The sequence below is a fragment of the Rhipicephalus sanguineus genome, chromosome 7 (genome assembly GCF_013339695.2).
Source record: "Rhipicephalus sanguineus isolate Rsan-2018 chromosome 7, BIME_Rsan_1.4, whole genome shotgun sequence".
Taxonomy (NCBI): Eukaryota; Metazoa; Arthropoda; class Arachnida; order Ixodida; family Ixodidae; genus Rhipicephalus; species Rhipicephalus sanguineus.
Genome location: NC_051182.1, coordinates 158,317,133 through 158,334,439, shown reverse-complemented (window position 1 = coordinate 158,334,439; position 17,307 = coordinate 158,317,133). Strand labels below are relative to the sequence as shown.

At 45.3% G+C, this 17,307-nt stretch overlaps 2 protein-coding genes across 2 annotated transcripts in view; both read right to left on the bottom strand.

Moving 5' to 3' along the window:
- Positions 1-13,411, bottom strand: part of LOC119400365 (nucleoprotein TPR) — a 32,465-nt gene extending 19,054 nt beyond the window's left edge. The window contains exons 1-7 of the mRNA XM_037667379.2: positions 13,256-13,411; positions 11,526-11,761; positions 7,211-7,306; positions 5,499-5,580; positions 3,374-3,513; positions 2,463-2,578; positions 189-266 (exon numbers count right to left, since the gene is read on the bottom strand). Coding sequence (XP_037523307.1) covers positions 189-266; positions 2,463-2,578; positions 3,374-3,437 — 258 coding nt within the window. The 5' untranslated portion in view covers positions 3,438-3,513; positions 5,499-5,580; positions 7,211-7,306; positions 11,526-11,761; positions 13,256-13,411. The remainder of the gene's footprint in view (positions 1-188; positions 267-2,462; positions 2,579-3,373; positions 3,514-5,498; positions 5,581-7,210; positions 7,307-11,525; positions 11,762-13,255) is intronic.
- A 376-nt stretch (positions 13,412-13,787) lies between these two features.
- The window catches only part of LOC119399202 (nucleoprotein TPR-like), a 6,202-nt gene continuing 2,682 nt past the window's right edge, over positions 13,788-17,307 (bottom strand). The window contains exons 2-5 of the mRNA XM_037666016.2: positions 16,478-16,580; positions 16,070-16,162; positions 14,940-15,072; positions 13,788-13,827 (exon numbers count right to left, since the gene is read on the bottom strand). Coding sequence (XP_037521944.2) covers positions 13,788-13,827; positions 14,940-15,072; positions 16,070-16,162; positions 16,478-16,580 — 369 coding nt within the window. The remainder of the gene's footprint in view (positions 13,828-14,939; positions 15,073-16,069; positions 16,163-16,477; positions 16,581-17,307) is intronic.

Sequence of the window (17,307 nt, the reverse complement as noted above, 5' to 3'; positions counted from 1 at the left end):
TTGCATAAGGACATGTAACAATATGTAGACAAAACGCTACGTCTTTTAACTTGCCCTTGCCCTTTTTTTTATCTCTTTACTTGTCCTTCTGTAATTTGTACATAAAAAAGCTAAGCGAAACGCCAACATGTCGAAACTTGCATTCTTTTAACAAATGTAACCACTGCAAAACAAAGCAGACGACTCACCGCACCACACGTCACATTCATCTCTTCGTCCTCGTAATCGTCTTCCATGCCAGACTCAGCCCCCTCCAACTGTTCAGTCTGCGCCATAAGATAGTCACAGCATGCATCAGTCTACTAGAAACATATTTACTTTCCCAGCCCCATGTTCCTATTATTATTATTACTGAACTGTTTGGAATGGAAAAGCTCCAAACAAAATGGTTTGTGGTGAGTGTGCTCTGCTACATTAGTGAGCCATGCAGTCTGGATGGAGACTTACTGGCAAATTGCGGCTCAACATTTCAAGTAAAAACAAAGCTAAGCAATGTCTGCTAAAACAGAATTGATGATGCTGCTACCACCCAGGATAATGTTAAATCACACCTGACCTGAAAACCAACTGAGCCTTACAGCTCTAGGGTCATGCAAATAGGGTAAAGCTTTTTATTTTCTATTATTCTCCATTGAAATGAGAAAATAATAACAAGAATCATATAAGATAAGTGTTGAAACCTTGTAATCTTGGTAATCCTATTTGGTTTCCATTATTCTTAATGCAAATACATTACTTCCCTTACAGAAACATCAAAGCCTTGAAAAAGATGAAGACGCATCAATGATATGTACAGGCGCTTAGGCAACATTAAATTCTTGTCAGACCGGCATTAATACATCAATATGCGCACTTTAGGACTGCATGACTGTAAACAGCCAGCATGCGGCTTTAAGGGGAGATGCAGGTCGAAAAACGCGAGTTTTCTAAAAAATTATCGATTTTTTGTTTTCACCTGTTTCGTTAAGATTAGTACCTCTACTGTTCTGAAAAAAAAGAAATCTATGTTGAGACTCAACTGGAAATGCTTTAAAATTGCGTCTAAAGAGCCCAAGGTGGCTGTCAAAAGGCCGAAAGTGTGTCATCTTCGAGCACCTTGCCGCTGATAATGTGCCGCCGCTCGCCATTGTCGACAGCATGAGGCAAAGTGCCGAGCCTCACTCTTCAAATAACGACGATTTCCCGCGCTGCTGCAGCGCAAGAAATAATAAAAAGAAGCACGCTTTTGCTGCCTTTCTCGAGCGCCGTGACTGGCTTTAAATCACGTCGTATGGATCGAGAGCAGCCATTGGCCGCAGCGCTCCTGTGTGTGCTGTGAAGCCTACTTGCAGGATCCGTGTCTCGTCGAGCAGCGCAGCTGAACAACGCTTTTCTCGAGTGCTTATCCATTATGGATGAAGAAAGCCGTAGGAAGCGCGGTCACCGGCCTGTGAAATTTCACACGGCGCACGCGGCGTCGGCGTGCGCTGAAGAAAAAATCTCTTGTCGAGGAGTCAGCTCGAAAGAGCCATGAGGGCCAAACCTATGGTGCTGGCGGATTTTAATGGCAGTGGCCACTACAAGGAAGATTGTTCTTTCTTGTGTACAAATTTCGTCGCATTCAATGACATCTTTGATAAATAAACATGCAATTTTGACTTTAAAACTCGTTTTTCTCAAAACACAAATTTTACCATTTTTGTCAATGTGCCCCTCCTTTTTCGGGTACTTCTGGTGCTCAGATTTGCATGAAATTTTTCCCAAATTTTTTCCAAAGTACGAGAAATGCAATTATCTTGTTTAAGTTACAATATTCTTATTATATAATAAAAAAAAGTTATGTAAATTTTTAATAGGGTAGGAGAAATATGAACTTCCCACGTTAAAATTTTTCACGTCTAGTACATATCTTTTATGGACTTCCTAATTAGTTATTTGCATTCCACACTTTATTTGAAACATTATGAACTATCAATTGTAAAAAATTATTGAAGTTTAGGTCTGAAAAGAGGGGGGCAAAAGGCTTAAGTTTTTCACTTTGTCATGTTGCAGAACTAAAAGTATGCAACTTCCAAGAAAACTAATTATATATTTGAAATCAGCGTAAAAATCTCTACAAACACCCTAAGTTTCATTGCTCTAGGATGAATATTTAAAAAAAAAAGTGTCTTCGACCCGCATCTCCCCTTAACATTGACTTATTTCTTTTAGTGAAACCTTCTACTAATCTAGATTAAGGAGAATTACCGCATTTACTCGAATATAACACGAATCTTTTTCCAGATTCCTGCTACCTGAAGTCGACTCTCGCATTACAATCTAATACCAAAATTACTGAAATTCAAGTTGTCTAAAAAGTGCATGATGCACACAATTTTCATCTTTGTTTTATTTTTTCTTCTTGGACGCAATGAAAATTCACCTCTCACGTTACAATCGAGTAAATACGGTACACAACGCAAGGAGCAAGAGGGTGTTCTGACCTTTGGCGGCTCCTCTTCAATCACCTCGTCATCGCTCTCGACGACAATGACATCGTCCACCGTGCTAGACTGCTGCGGCTCTTCCGCACTCGTTCCGGCGAGAGAACTCGACACACCTGAAAGAAAAAAAAAAAGTCTTTCAATTTGAAAAGACGAGAACCCAAAACACACAAACACAGAAAAAAATGTGAAATACTTCAGGCGTCGTCCTTTGTTATGCAGAGCTTATTTATATCTCCAACAATTCGTTAAGTTCATGTTTCTTATTAGAAGTTCCCTTGCATCACTTTCCACGACCAAAGTGAATATGCAACAAATTGTGCCAAAAGCAAGCCTAATTGTATGCTGAATACTTTTAGTATAATTTCTGAATGATGAACAGTATTAGCATCTATTAGTACACCGCAAGCAATGACACAGCAATACCTGCCAGATAAAAACACTAGTGGAGCTTTAGGAACAAATAATGAGTTACTCACACAACTCTATTTTCCCAAAGTTCAATGGTTCACTAATATGTTAATTAGTCTATGATGTAAAATTACCATAGAACAGAACATCAACGCTACGTGCGAAGTCACAGCTCATCTCTCTTTTTGCTTGAGCTTCAACATCTTGCTAACAAATTACCGTATTTACTCGAATCTAAGCTGATGTTTTTTTCGAAAAAAACAATGTGCGAAAGTAAGGGGGGTCGGCTTAGATTAGAGTACAATGAACAGGTTTGTTTCTTTTCTGGCCTTGCGAATTTCGGGGGTCGGCTTAGAATCGGGGCCGGCCTAGATTCGAGTAAATACGGTATAGCTGTACCTGCTTTACCCTTCAAGCTTATTCAAGATTTGTACACAATTAATTAGCCAAGAAATACGGAGTCTTTAAGACGACAGCGGGCGAGCTGGGAAGAGACCCACCTTCCTCGATTGGTTCGACCAATGGTGATGCCTCCTGGGTGCAGATGACCTCGGCCGTGCTCATGGAGGGTTTGAGCTTCTTGGAGAGCGGGGACTCGGATCGTGGTGCGGTTGACCCCAGGCTACTTTGTGTGTCCGAGCTGCACGAACATCGCCCCTGTTCAACTACTGCAACACTTACCACAAAGCGGGGATGACAACAAGAATGTGCATAGTGCCACAAAGGCAAATATACCTGCAGATGACAGTTATTAAGACTCCACCTGCAACAAAACTCCACTTTGGCTAAATTGGTTAATATTAGGGGTGTGCGAATATTCGAAATTTCGAATATTTTTCTAATAGTCCTTGCTATTCGATTCGATTCGCACTGAAATTTTACTATTTGAACTTCCCAAAGACAAATGCAGTCAACGTCCGGTTGAAAGTGACCCCTTCAGATTTTCAATATGCCTCACCTCATTACACTCTCGTATTGCGGCAAAGCTGCCTTTCAAGCTCCGTTTCGGTCGAACTTAGCCAAGAGACAAAGTCCGGTTAAAAGTGGTCCCTAGATTTTCAATATGCTTCACCTGATCACACTCCCGTATTGCGGCAAAGCTGCCTTTCAAGCTCCGTTACAGTCGAACTTGGGCAAGAGAGAGTCAACGTCTGATTGGAAGTGGTCCCTAGATTTTCAATATGCTTCACCTCCTCACACCCCCGTATTGCGGTAAAGCTGCCTTTCAAGGTCCCTTACGGTTGAACTTAGGCAAGAGAGAGTCAACGTCCGATTGGAAGTGGTCCCTAGATTTTCAATATGCTTCACCTCATAACACTCTCGTATTGCGGCAAAGCTGCCTTTCAAGCTCCGTTACGGTCGAACTTAGGCAAGAGACAAAGTCCAGTTGGAAGTGGTCCCTAGATTTTCAATATGCTTCACCTCATCATACCCCCGTATTGCGGCAAAGCTGCCTTTCAAGCTCCGTTACGGTCGAACTTGGGCAAGAGACAGTCAACGTCCGATTGGAAGTGGTCCCTAGATTTTTAATATGCTTCACCTCCTCACACCCCCGTATTGTGGCAAAGCTGCCTTTCAAACTCCGCTACGGTCGCAAATGTATTAACTCAAGAAAACGCTGGTTCCAATATGGAGATGAAAGATGTGGCAGAGTTGGGGGCTCAATTAATGCTGTTTTGGACCTGAAATTTGGGCAGGAAGTGCGAAAAATTGGACGCCGAAGCTTTTTAGCATCCAAAATTTCAGATGTTCTTATATATCGACGTCTACGAGGCAGATTTGGAACTCCGGACTTGAAGAGAGCACACCCTTGTCTGCCACATCAGTTGGCCTTCCACAAAAGTTGAAGGAGGAGGAGAGGCTGAGGAAATGGCATCTCTGCCTATCACGTGTAAAGTGTTGTCGGCAACACTTTGGTTGCACCAAATCATGTACATAAATACCATTCGGCCTCTACATTGTCTCATTCTTGATAAGAAAGACAACTATGAAATATGACCCCACCAGCACTTCAACCTAGCGAAAAGAAACACTTTTATGTTGCTATCTCACAAGAACATACTTAGGGATTCTTTGCAACATTTTCTGTAATTTCACTTCGAATTATTCGAAAAATGTTTGAGAAATATTCGAAAATTATTCCAAATTATTCGATTCGATTCGCACTCAATCTTTATTATTCGAATTCGCTTCGCACCCAAAATTTTGCTATTCGCACAGCTCTAGTTAATATGCCACAGAAACTGAACCTTACCAAAGATAAGATTAGCTATGCAAATTCCACACACAATATTTTGCTGCGAATGTTTTTCACTGGATCGCTTCCGGCATGTACCATCCAATCGGCTCAAAATAGCAGCTTGCTGATACATGTATTTCCTCAATATGCAGGAGTCAAATTCCAACACAGTAATGTTACAGACGTGTTCATAGACCAATTACAATCACTTCATACATACCCATACCTTGGGAGCGTACACCAAACTGTTTTTTTTAATGAATAGGCACATCTCCTTCCCCTGCCAAAAATCCTTTCTATTGCCAAACACATCCTGCACTCACATGCATGCCATTGCCTTGAGGGTTTCAAGTTTTCAACCAAACAAGCGACATAAGACATTTTACCTGGATGGCTCCTGGTCCACATCCCGCGGCCGCTTGTGTGCTCCGGCTGCTCCAGAGGCCGACGATGGGCCCTCGTCTGGTGCTGCAGAGGAACAACACAACATTTCATCATGCAAGACTCAAGTCATGGGATACAAATGAACTCAGATACAACAAACCTGGTCATACTGAATCTCTCAGTTTCTACTGAACCATTGTAATGCACATGTTTGAATTAAGCGGTTTTAAAAGATGTGAAAAACATAGCAGGCAAAAAATTTTAAAGTTGTTTGAATCAACTAAAAATTTGAATTATCGAGGGCCTACTGTGTTTGTTTCTTAGTAGTAAATGAAGGTGGCGGATCTAAAAAAAACAGAAAAAAAAACTTACACCATTTCCCGCTAAAGAGGACCATGAGGCGATGCGAAGCCGGAGCACTTGCATGATCGCGTTCCGTTGGCGTTCATTGGGCATGCTACCGACCTCGCGTCGTGGAACGCGAAGAGGAACGCTACGCGCGTCTTGTCTTCCCTCTAGCCTGGCCGTTAATTCTCACAGGGCGAGCGGGGAACCCGGTCGACAGGCGTGCAAGAGGGGGGCAGTGTAGGAGAGGAGAGAGAGGGGGAGGGGCCGCGCATGTGCTGGTGCTCATCGCGGCGTTGCGCAGGAGAGAATTTCGGCATGTCTAGCCCGCGTTTCAGAGGAAGACTGGAAAGGGGGAGGGGAGAGGGGAAGTTGAGAGGGGAAAGGGGAAGAGGACAGGAGGAATGGTGAGGGGGAGTGGAGAGGAGGTGTGTGGAGAGGGGTATGCACATGCGCAGTAAGTGTGGTCACACCGGACACCACCACCACCACCACCGGATTGCACTCCGCCATAAGATACTTCGCATCTAAAAGAAGAAGAATGCTAGCACGCAGCAGAACACTTTAAACCAGGGGTTTCAAACTCACATCAGCTACCAGGCCGCAGTCCCGAAATTAAGTCCCACAAAGGGCCGGGCCAGTGAAAAGTTGGAAGCCGTGGGGAGGAGGAGGGAAGGGGTGGGTGGTTTGAACAAAATGTTGGAAGAAGGCCTTTGCCATATCTCACATGTGGATCATTTATGAAACGAATTTGACGTCAGGATTCGATAAACATATCGCTGCCTATTTCCACAATCACTAAAACCTGGACTGAAGTAGACAGAGTTTTCGCTCCGCAATTATGTTTCCACACAAGGTGATCGTATGGGGTGCCTCCGAAAAAAGAAATGCTTAAGACTAGTCACATCTGTGTAGCTTACCTGAACAAAACGTTCGTAATCAAGATAGGTGAGAAAATAATGCAGGTACCATTTAGCAATAACCGCTAGCCACAAAGTAAAAAAAAAAAATGGGCGAAGACTATCATGTGCGGGCCACGGGCCGCTTGCGAAAGGTCGGTGGGCCGTGTGTTTGAGACCCCCTGCTTTAAACAATTCACTACAGCAATATTTTCTCGAAACCGCTTTCTTTTTTTGTTTGCGTGATGACGCAAAGGGTAGTCATGTGGGGCAGAACGTTGTGACATTTTAGTGCTGGCTACTACGACTCACTCGATCCCTCGCCATCATAATTTGTTGTTTGATACAGCTACTGTAACGCAGTCTGACATAGCAGCATCACAAGCAATGGAGACACATTCTTAGCGAGCGCACTCTACTCCACAAAAGCAACAACGACCACACCGATGTGCAGACGATGCCACACATACCAGCCGCAGTGCTGGGCTCCGCCGGTTGTGCCGACGGCGTGACGGTGACCGACACCGTACTGGTGGGCACCACGAGTTCAACACCAGAGTCTGTTCCTGCAAAAGGAAGGTGGGAAAAAATATGATCAGACACATCATATCGCCACACGCGTTTATTAAGGCGAAAGCCTTAGATGCCTTGTCAATAGGGGTGTGCGAATATTCGAAAGTTTCGAATATTCGTCGAATATTCGAAAGTTTCGAATATTCGTCGAATATTACATTCGAATATTCGTATTCGATTCGAAAATCGTGTATTCGAAAAGTTTCGAATATCCGATAACTTCGAATATTCGAAAGATTCGAATATGCGATTCGATTATCATGCATAAAATAACTCGTCTTCCCCATTTCTGCTGCGTTCGTATCGCTAAAAACATTGCCGAGAGGGGCGATAAACATCATAAGTACACGGAGGCATGATATCTGCCTGCGACGAGCGCCCCAATACGTATGATTTACTGCTGGTGCATCTCCGACGTGCAGCGCTGTTGGCAATCATGTAACCGTACATTTTCAATATTATGCGGTCGTAACGTGCTGCACTACCACTCGTTCACTACGCGGGACCACTTCTGAAGAAAGACAGTGACCCACGTGACTGGTGGCGGACTGTAGGCACCTTCAGATACCCCAGTCTGGCAAAGCTTTGCCCCATGTACCTCCCTATACCAGCCACTTCTGTTCCAAGCGAGCGTGCGTTTTCAGTGGCAGGGGGGGTTGTCTCTGTTAGAAGGGAGCGCCTGCTGCCTGATCATGTGGAGCAACTCATATTTCTTCATGATAACATCTAGTCATCACTTTCATTGTGCCGTGATATTTGCTTGCGTTGTGGTGTGTATTGTGCTAGCCTGGACATTGTGTTCTGGAGATAGCAGTGTATGTTATGTTGCCAGTCAGGCTGTTAATGTTTTTTTTTTCAAATAGCTACATGTTAAATAAAATATTGTTACTGTGGAGGCATTTTTTCTTTGATATTCGATATTCAATTCGATATTCGAAGGTGGATACAGCATAGACCGCTTATAACGTAAGTCGCCGGAGTCGCGAATATCCGCACTATAAGCGGTACCGCACTATAACCAAAACAACATTTTTGAAAGGTTGCACGTGTGCAAAACATGACCAACAGGCAGGCGCGCGATTCCGACTATCGAAGCATGCGACTGGGACGTAAGTTTGCATCTGCTTACATTTGAAAATGTTGAACGGTTAGCGTCCGCGGACCTGCGGTGCCGACGTAACGAACGCGGAAAAAATGCGCCGTCACGATAAGTCGCCGCGGTATCGCACTGCGCGTGCGCGATTTCGAAAACGGTGGCGACCACAAACCACCACACCAGTGTTCCACACGCACGCCCGCGTTTTCGTTAGAGATGTAAGTTACCCCTTCTAAATGCAACAACTGCAAAATGTTTCATTGACTCGGCAGCAAACCGCAACTTCTGTAGTACGCGGCCGCCGACATGGCAGCTAGCGCTTGTTAGGCCTAGCGTGCGCGTTGCAACTTGGCATGCCGTCGCGAGAAGCTTGCACTAGACGACACGGAGATCGGGCGTAGAATAGATCGCACTCGCGAGCTAAACCGAGGGCATCACGCGTGAAACGAAGTTTCGGTTCGCTGTCGGGAGAACAGCCGCAGCAACCATCCTGAAAAAGTATTTCAAGCTTGTAAGTCCGCCTGTTGGTGGCAAAGGCGAAAGCACAATCGCGTCTCAAAGCATTGTTACTTGCGGGGGAATCGAGGTCGCACGCGCGATATCTGCGCTCTACGACGAAGCAACTATTTTCCCGACGAAGACAAACAGCGCTAACGCGCCCTTGATGCGGACGCGGGCGCCCGTACGTAGCGGAGCGCGCATGTCAAGCGGCCGAAGAAAGGGGGGCAAAGGCTTCTCCGTGCCTCCCACCGCAGTCCCTTTTTTTCTGCCCCCGCTCCTTGTTCGTTCGTTCCGCGTCCCCTCCTCCTTCGTAACGCCCCTCCTCCCTCCCCCGCCGGCGCATCTCCGCTGAGAAGCACGCTCGCTCCCTCGCATCTCTGAGAACGTTCCGGCAGCCGCATTATAACCGGTCTTTCATCTCGGGGGACTGCACAATAAGCGGTATGCGTATACATGGAGTTCTATGGGAGGGTAAACGGGAGTCAGAAAAAACCGCATTATAGCCGGTACTGCACTGTAAGCGGTTACGTTATAAGTGGTCTGAGCTGTATTCGTATTCGATTCGTATTCGAAAAATTTGATATTCACACACCCCTACTTGTCAAACATGAAAATTGACCGGTGTCACGCGTTGGCATCCCACATTGGCGGCGCAAACACGAGTGATGCAAAAAATCATTACGTGATGACGTCATCATGATGTCACTGTGATGTCACATCGTGACGTCACTGTGATGTCACATCGTGACGTCATCACAACATCAGCTTGCTTGGTCAAAGGTGGGGCGATCCTGTAGGCAGCGTAAAACAAGGTGAAGTGCAGAAAGCTTACAGTGCCTCTGATCCTGCAGGCATCGCAAAAACCCGTTAGTTGCACAAAGCTTTTGGAAGGGGGCACGGGAGGTTCAATACATCAACTAAAAAGAAAAAGAAGAATAAGATGGCTTTCGCCTTTGAGTCGACTGAGGCTGACACATAAGGGACCCACCCTGTGAGTTTTTTGTTGTTTTGATGTGATTGGGTTTCCCCCACAAAAACTGTAACCGCCGCTCGGCACAGGCCGCATCACAATGTTTGCGACATTTCTTGGTTATTTTTACACCATTCTGATAAGATTGCATGTGCGACATGAGTAACCTAGTTTATTCTGGAGCTAACACGAGCCCCAGTGACAACGCTGGAATTTTCTACAATTCACGCACAATGAATGACGCGTTCTCTTGCCGATCAGATTACCAACGACCAACGATTGTGCGTGCCGCTATCAGTGCACAGCGTGTATTGCTTGTACTTTGAGTTTTCATTTTCTGGGCATAAGTTAGCCCAATAAAGAGTTTCGTCATTACCAGTGTGACTGCAGCCTTCTTCCGCGTCACCACCACGCGACAATATTTACAAATGCAGTAAAGTCAAACTTCTATACAAAGAAACAACGTAGTAATGAAACCAGCAGACATTATTTGCATCCTTTAACAGTATTGTACTATGACACAAATGGAAAGGAATTAAAGGGGCCCTGCAACACTTTTCCGAGTTATAATGGAATAGTCTCACTATTAGCGCATGACACTTCACGAATCACATGCCACAAAAATCTTTAAAATCTGTCAAGTACAAGTGGAGTTACAGGTATTTGTTGCACGCTTGAAGCGCTTTCTCTCTCCTTTCGTGCCAGCGAGCGCACTGAAAGCTATGCAGGGAGGGGGATGACAAGGGGGCAAGAAGATGGTCTCTTCGTCAGCGCGTGTCATGACCTTGAGCACTTTCTTTCCTTGTTTTTCTTCAAATGCGCGGCTTTCAGAGTGATCGTGAGCACGTGTGCGAGCAGGTGGTGGCATCCCACGGCAGCCACGGTAACTGCGCAGCCCGCGATGCTCAAATCAGCCAACCGCCGTGGATGTGGGTATATGGCGCAGAAATTTGGGTATATGGCATCATTTGTAGAGAGAAGAGGGGGAGATTTTTAGCTGACTTTGAGAATTAATTGTAAATTCTAGGCCTCGTGCCGTGCTATAATGTTTGGCTTGCGTGTTCTCGGGAGCCTCGACTACCGATTGGCAGTGCTTTCTGACCATGCTCAAAAAGTGTTGCAGGGCCCCTTTAAAGTGGACAAAAAAGCAACTTTGCCGCCAGTAGGGATCGAGCCTACAACCTTCGGATAACGCATCCTATGCTCTACCGATAGCGCATGACACAATGTACAATATATCTGAAAGACTGACGCTTCATCAGTTGGGAACCTGTTGGTACCCGATGAATGAATTGTAGGTGGCTTTATTTGCAGACTATTCAATGCAGAAATTTGGGCTAGTTCGTGATACATTTTATTAAGTGCAAATCCACATTAACGCAAAGAACAGACACACATACAGAGCAGCCCATGCAGTCTATGTGTCTTTCTTTGTGTTAGCCCTGTTTTATGCTATGTTCACTTTATTTGCACCTTAGGTGTACACTTGGAACTATGCCATGCCTAGGAACCAGCTACAAGGTGATTACGCATTGTACTTCCATCTGATTAGGCGTAACAGATGGTTTGTTCAGCTACTTCCCGGTTGTGTTTCACTTTAAGCTTATCGCAAAAACCAGCATTATTTAACACCCTTGGTGCATACCGGGCAACGAGACATCGGGTGTTGCTGAGCTCGCTTCCTGAACAGGTGCCACAACCACCGTCGCTGGCTGCACCTCGGCTTGCTGCACGGCAGGTGAGGAGTCACCGCGGCAGCGACTGATGCAGACACCGCTGAGGACACCGCAGTGGACACCGATGTAGAGGTTGCCGCAGTGGGCACCGCGGCTGCTGTCACCAGAGTGGGCGCTGTTGATACTGCTGGACTCTGCACTTCCACTGCACCGGGAAGCACTACTGAATTCCATAATAATAATTTGTGGGGTTTTATGTCCCAAAACCAAGGTATCATTATGAGGCACATCATAGTGAGGGGGCTCTGGAAATTCCGACCATCTGATGTTCTTTAACGTGCACTGACGTCACAGAGTACACGGGCCCCTAGCATATCGCCTCCATCGAAATGCGACTGCTGCAGCTGGATTCAAGCCCGCGACTTTCGGTTCAGCAGTAGAGGCCCATAACCATGAGCCATCGCGGTGGATAACTGAATTGAATTCAAATAATTTTCCTTATTACATACATTACAAGTACCTTTCAATGTCATATTTTATAAAGAAGGAGGCCTCAAAGTCAAATGTGCAACTGCTAACATACCAGCAACCTGGTGACACCTCGAAAGGCTGAGCGGCATCGTAAACAATGATTGCCCGTAAAGTTTATAGATGTCAGTGATCATACTGGTATTCGTAACTATACGGCGTAGGCATGCATGTGTGATCTGCTGTCTCCCGTGCCTGATAACTGGTTTGCCCCTTGCAATCTTAATGCACTTTTCCGCGTGACACCAGTGTACTGCAGTGAGAGTCACTTAAACATCCGCACACAACCAGAAAGTTTTAGAGCCGATGTAGTTATTTTCTTTTCACGGTGGTGCTAGCACAGTATTTTGGGAGATATATGGCCATGCCCAATACAATCAGAAGGATTGCTCAAAATTTGGGAGTCTCCCGGGCAAACCGGAAGAGTTAAGAGTACGGACTAATAGTTACACCATTTGAAACAGGGCTCTTTATGCGGTCAGTAAAAAAAAAATTATGGCAGCTTTGCACTAGTGGTGCCGGTCCTGAAGAAGAGCGCAGCTGGGTGGCCTTCATTGGTTCTCTTTATTTTCTTGCTTCTCTTTCTCTCTGCTTCTTGTATCTGTTTTTTTGTACCTGTGGTTTCCTATTTCATTCTTTCTACACTCAAACTCATTACACCAAAGTCACATCTGCCACGAAAATAACTTCGTTATATCCGAAAATTCGTTAAAAACGTTTATTTGTAACACGTATCTCTGACAACACTATTCTTCATTTACTTCGTTATAAACGATAATTCGTTCATATCAATGTTCGTTATATTGAGGTTTGAGTGTATTTCTCTCTTTCTTTCTCTTTCAGTCTTGCTCTCTTTATCGTGTCTGTTTCTTTCTATCTTCTCTCTCTTTGTCTTTCTATCTCTTTATTCCCTTCATTACTCTCTATTTTCTCTTTCTTACTCTCTCTCTCTTTCACGCGTTTGACATGTTCCATTTCGCCGAGCAGAGCTTTTGTTTTAACGATTGCACCTGCTGTACTCGGTAGTGGGGCTTGTCCAATTCCTGTGGCATATACCCACCTGTGCTTTTGTACGAACACCAAAGTTTCTACTGCCGGCTTAAACAGCTCAGCTGTTAATATTTTGTCGTAGTTAGTCTTTAAAACCGAGGTCTGCACCCCAACCACTCACCCTCTGGAGGTGGAGCAGCTGCGGCACTCAAGGCTGCGGTCGGTGCCACGGTGGCGAGGCGGGCAGCCTGGTGATGGGCCGGATGCTAGCAGTAGGGGTAAGCCGTGCCACGCTGGGTCCTGGGCGCTGCAGCACGGCTGCACTCTGTGCCGGTGGCGTCAGCGGCCGCACGTTGGCCGTGACCGGCTCGCTGGGTGCGCCACTCCCATGGCCACTGCACGCATGATTTACGAATGATTTACTCTTAAAGGGTGCTGTGCAAAAGAACCATAATACAAAAAGAAAGAACACGAACGTTATTTTGTGTACCACCGCTCTAAGATGAATTACCAAATCACCCAGCAGTCCGTCCTTCTGAAATGATTTACTTGCCGAGTGCTTTGCATGAAATCCCACAGTGTGTGGAATCCACCAGAATTTTTTTCCCAATTTGAACCACAGGTTTGTGCTATTTTTTTTTATGCTTCCGTGAAACACGTATCAGTGGTGCACTGATATGATGAAGCATAAATATGGAGCATTTAGCACTCTATCACTTGCAGTAGTGCAGGTTTCCGTTTGCCTGCACATGGCTTGAGACACCCACACAAGCAAAGCAAAACACATAAACATTCGCAGTCTGTGGTATTTTTGTCAGGAGACTTCTAAGAACGTAATCATAGACAGCTAAACAAAACTTGCTCGTTAGCAGAATTTTTCACATGCGACGCAACCTTAGTAAAATCGTACAAGTCTAGATACATGAAATTGACTTAAATTTCACAGATTTGCAGAAGCTTGTATGGAAGATTAGACAAAAGCAGGGAATTGATGAGAGATGAAACATGCAGTCAACTCACCCTGTCCTCTCCACAGGTGCAGTTACCATGGTAGGTTTAGCTTGCTTCTGCTGCTGTTGATTCAGCTGCATAATTTTTTTTTTCAAGAAATACAGCAACCAAACCCATGGCTTGGCATGAGCCATGCATGGCATGCTAATATGAGTCATAGCACTGTCCCAAAGCTTTGAAGAATGATTTTGCCGTTAATTTTAATTTCAACCATCAACAGAGTGGCATAGCTGAAGGGCAAACAAAACATCAAAATCGTTTGCTGCTTGGCAATCATGACTAGAGAAAGCATTTCAAATCCTCAGTGGTCAGAGCTTTAAAAAAACTTGTAGAACATGCCACACAAGTTTTCTTGCCTTTTTCAAGTCCTAGCTGTACAACTACAACAATAATGGACGAATTAAATTCAAGCAAAAAATTACAAAGTAGAACACAGCTTTCTATGCCACATCAGTTCTGCAGAATCCCATAAGAGAGTGGAGGAGTTATGAGAGAGAAAATTGCCATCCACTCATTTGGAGCACCAAGCTTCAAGGAGGGCGACTGCCTCTGCAAGGTGTTGGTGCCGGGCTCAAGTCCCACATCGGACGAATTTTTCGTTAACTAGGAGCTTTTCTTCCTGAGATATCCATATGAATTTCCTAGTAGCTTTGTGCTACGAACGTGAGGACAGCAGTTCTCCCTTTCATAGAAGAGCTTTCGCAAGCAATAACTTGGGAACCCTATCCTGCGCTTCTAATTACACTTGAACTCCATTACAATGAAGTTGCATCTGACATGAAAGTGGCTTCACTAAGTATAAAAATTTGTTATAAACGAACATTATAAAACCCCCAAAATTCGATTGGCCTCACCTTCTGGTGAGTTCGTCCACCTGTCGCTGAGCCCTGTCGAGGGCCTCGCGGGTGTCGCGCATCTCCTTCTCCTGGCGCAGCAGCCGACCCTCGAACTGCGACCGCAGGCTGCTCTCCCGCAACGCACTCTCCTCTGCACAAGCCACAACAAGGAAGCCTTCTAAGACCCTTTTATCCTTTTGTTCCGTTTACCATTCCTGGGCCAATGATTCCTACAGGAATTGATGCATGACAGTAGCATCCAAGTTGTGAATTGTTGGCGTAGTCGTAGCAACATTCGTAAGGAAGACGAGTGCAAATGTGGTACAAAAAGAAGAAAAGACGTCGACAAGAAAAACACGCTGAAGCATCTATACTATCCCAACTCTTTTCATTTAAAGCAAAAGCCATTATGAGATCACAACAACAGTGCCGTAGTTGTCCACCGCTCCCGCCGGTGTCCGCAACCGCTATCACGCAAAATAAGAAAAATGAAATGATAAAAAATACCCAGGATCGGATGGGATTTGAACCCAGAACCCCTGCGTGGCAGTCGAGTATTCTACCACAGAGCCATCCTGGTGCTTGAACTCCTTTGCAAAGAAGACCCTATACAGGTGTGATGTCGGGCAAGGAACCGCATTAACCAGGGATCACACAATGTGCTCAACGAGTGTGTTATTTAAAGCTTTCCACCCACTACAAAGCTCAGCCATAATTCTTCGTCATCAGCCACATGCAGCATCAAAAAGTACACATAATGCCTTAGAGATGTGTAGCGGGTACCTCGCTTATGCACAGAAAGACAAATAATGGCATTGTGGGAGCTTTCCTACTTCACAAAATTATGATTTATGGCGTAGTTGATACCGTGCATGTGTACTTGTATTAGCTGCCCCAAGAGAGTTTATACGGGCTCTAAAAGGCCGCTCTTTCACTTTCACTGTGGATTGTGCTATGCATTAAAAGCAGACCTGGCTTTTTTTATAGCAGTGGGTAATCTTTGCATGCTGTGATCATGCTGCTTACATCAGAAAAAAGAAAAGCAATAACAGTGCTGTTGCTCCATAGAAACGTGTCTTGAAAAGGTGCACTAGCGAACACAATGCTCCGGTACAACAATTATGCACCAAGTGAAACTGGTGGCTCACGTTTCAACTGCTCCATGGAGGCGATGCGCTGGTTGAGACCTTCGAGGTTCTGCTTCAGGGTCTGGTTCTCCTTGGTCAGGGCTTCATTCTTGGCTACATCATGAACAGGAAACTGAGTCATCACAAGTAGACTGAACGATGACACTGCAACTTTTCTCCACAAAGCCAGCAGTAAAATTGACAGCAAGAGTGACAGATTCAACAGGGTCATTACCTTACGCAATAAACAGCAGAGAAACTAAAAACTAAGTTAACTCCTGGTGCTTTACATACCAAAACCACAATGTGATTATGCAACCTTCAAGTGCCTTGCGCACTGATAAACAGTGAGATCTGTGGGCAGGGAGTTAAAAGAACGCTGGCAGGAGGAACAAAGCCAGAGAATTTGTTTCAATGTTGCACACGTACTGTTGAAGTCGGCGATGCGCTTGCGTGCCTGCACGATGAGGCCCTTGGCCTGGCTGGCCGCACTGTTTGCCTGCTCCTTCTCGGCAGCAAGCTGCACGCTTTCCTGCACACAAGAGGGCATGCACGTGCACCTGCAAATGCTTCTTTTTGCTTTGTTTCAACAGCTATGCACAGTAAATCACTGGAATCTGAACAAAACGCAAAGATTTATCAGACAGCTGCGCGTGACAGCCGCAACTTTTATGATTTCATTCATTTTTATGCCTGGAGGTCTTACAGGTCACTTTAGGGCAGGGGCCTCAAACACGCCGCCCACAGACCTTTCGCTGGCGGCCCGACCTACATACGACTGTCTCCGTCCCACATCGTTTTTTTTAGTAAGTATGTTAATGACCTACATAGATGTGATTGGTCTCAAGCAGTATGTTTGTGAGGCACCCCACTCGGTCCCCATGCGTTAAAACACAACCGTGGATGCTTCAATCATTCAGGAGATCAGCACTGATACATTTCTCGAAACCCGACATCAAATCCCCTTCTGAAATGACCCACATACGAGATATGGGAAGCCCTTCTTTCAAATGGAGTCCCCCCTGTTCAAACCTCCTTCACAAGTATCGCAACTGCAGCCCGCTAGCTAAAGTGAGTTCGAGACCCCTGCCCTACAGTCTTTGAACTATGGAACCTAGTCGGTAAAACATCTCCTTCATTTGTGTGCCCGCTACTCTGGTAACAGTAAACTTGAAGTTGAACAGTCACCTTAGGGGAAAAGGGCAAAATACTCTCACGGCCTTTGCACGGTCCAGCTCCTGGTGAGGCTGGTCTCGGCG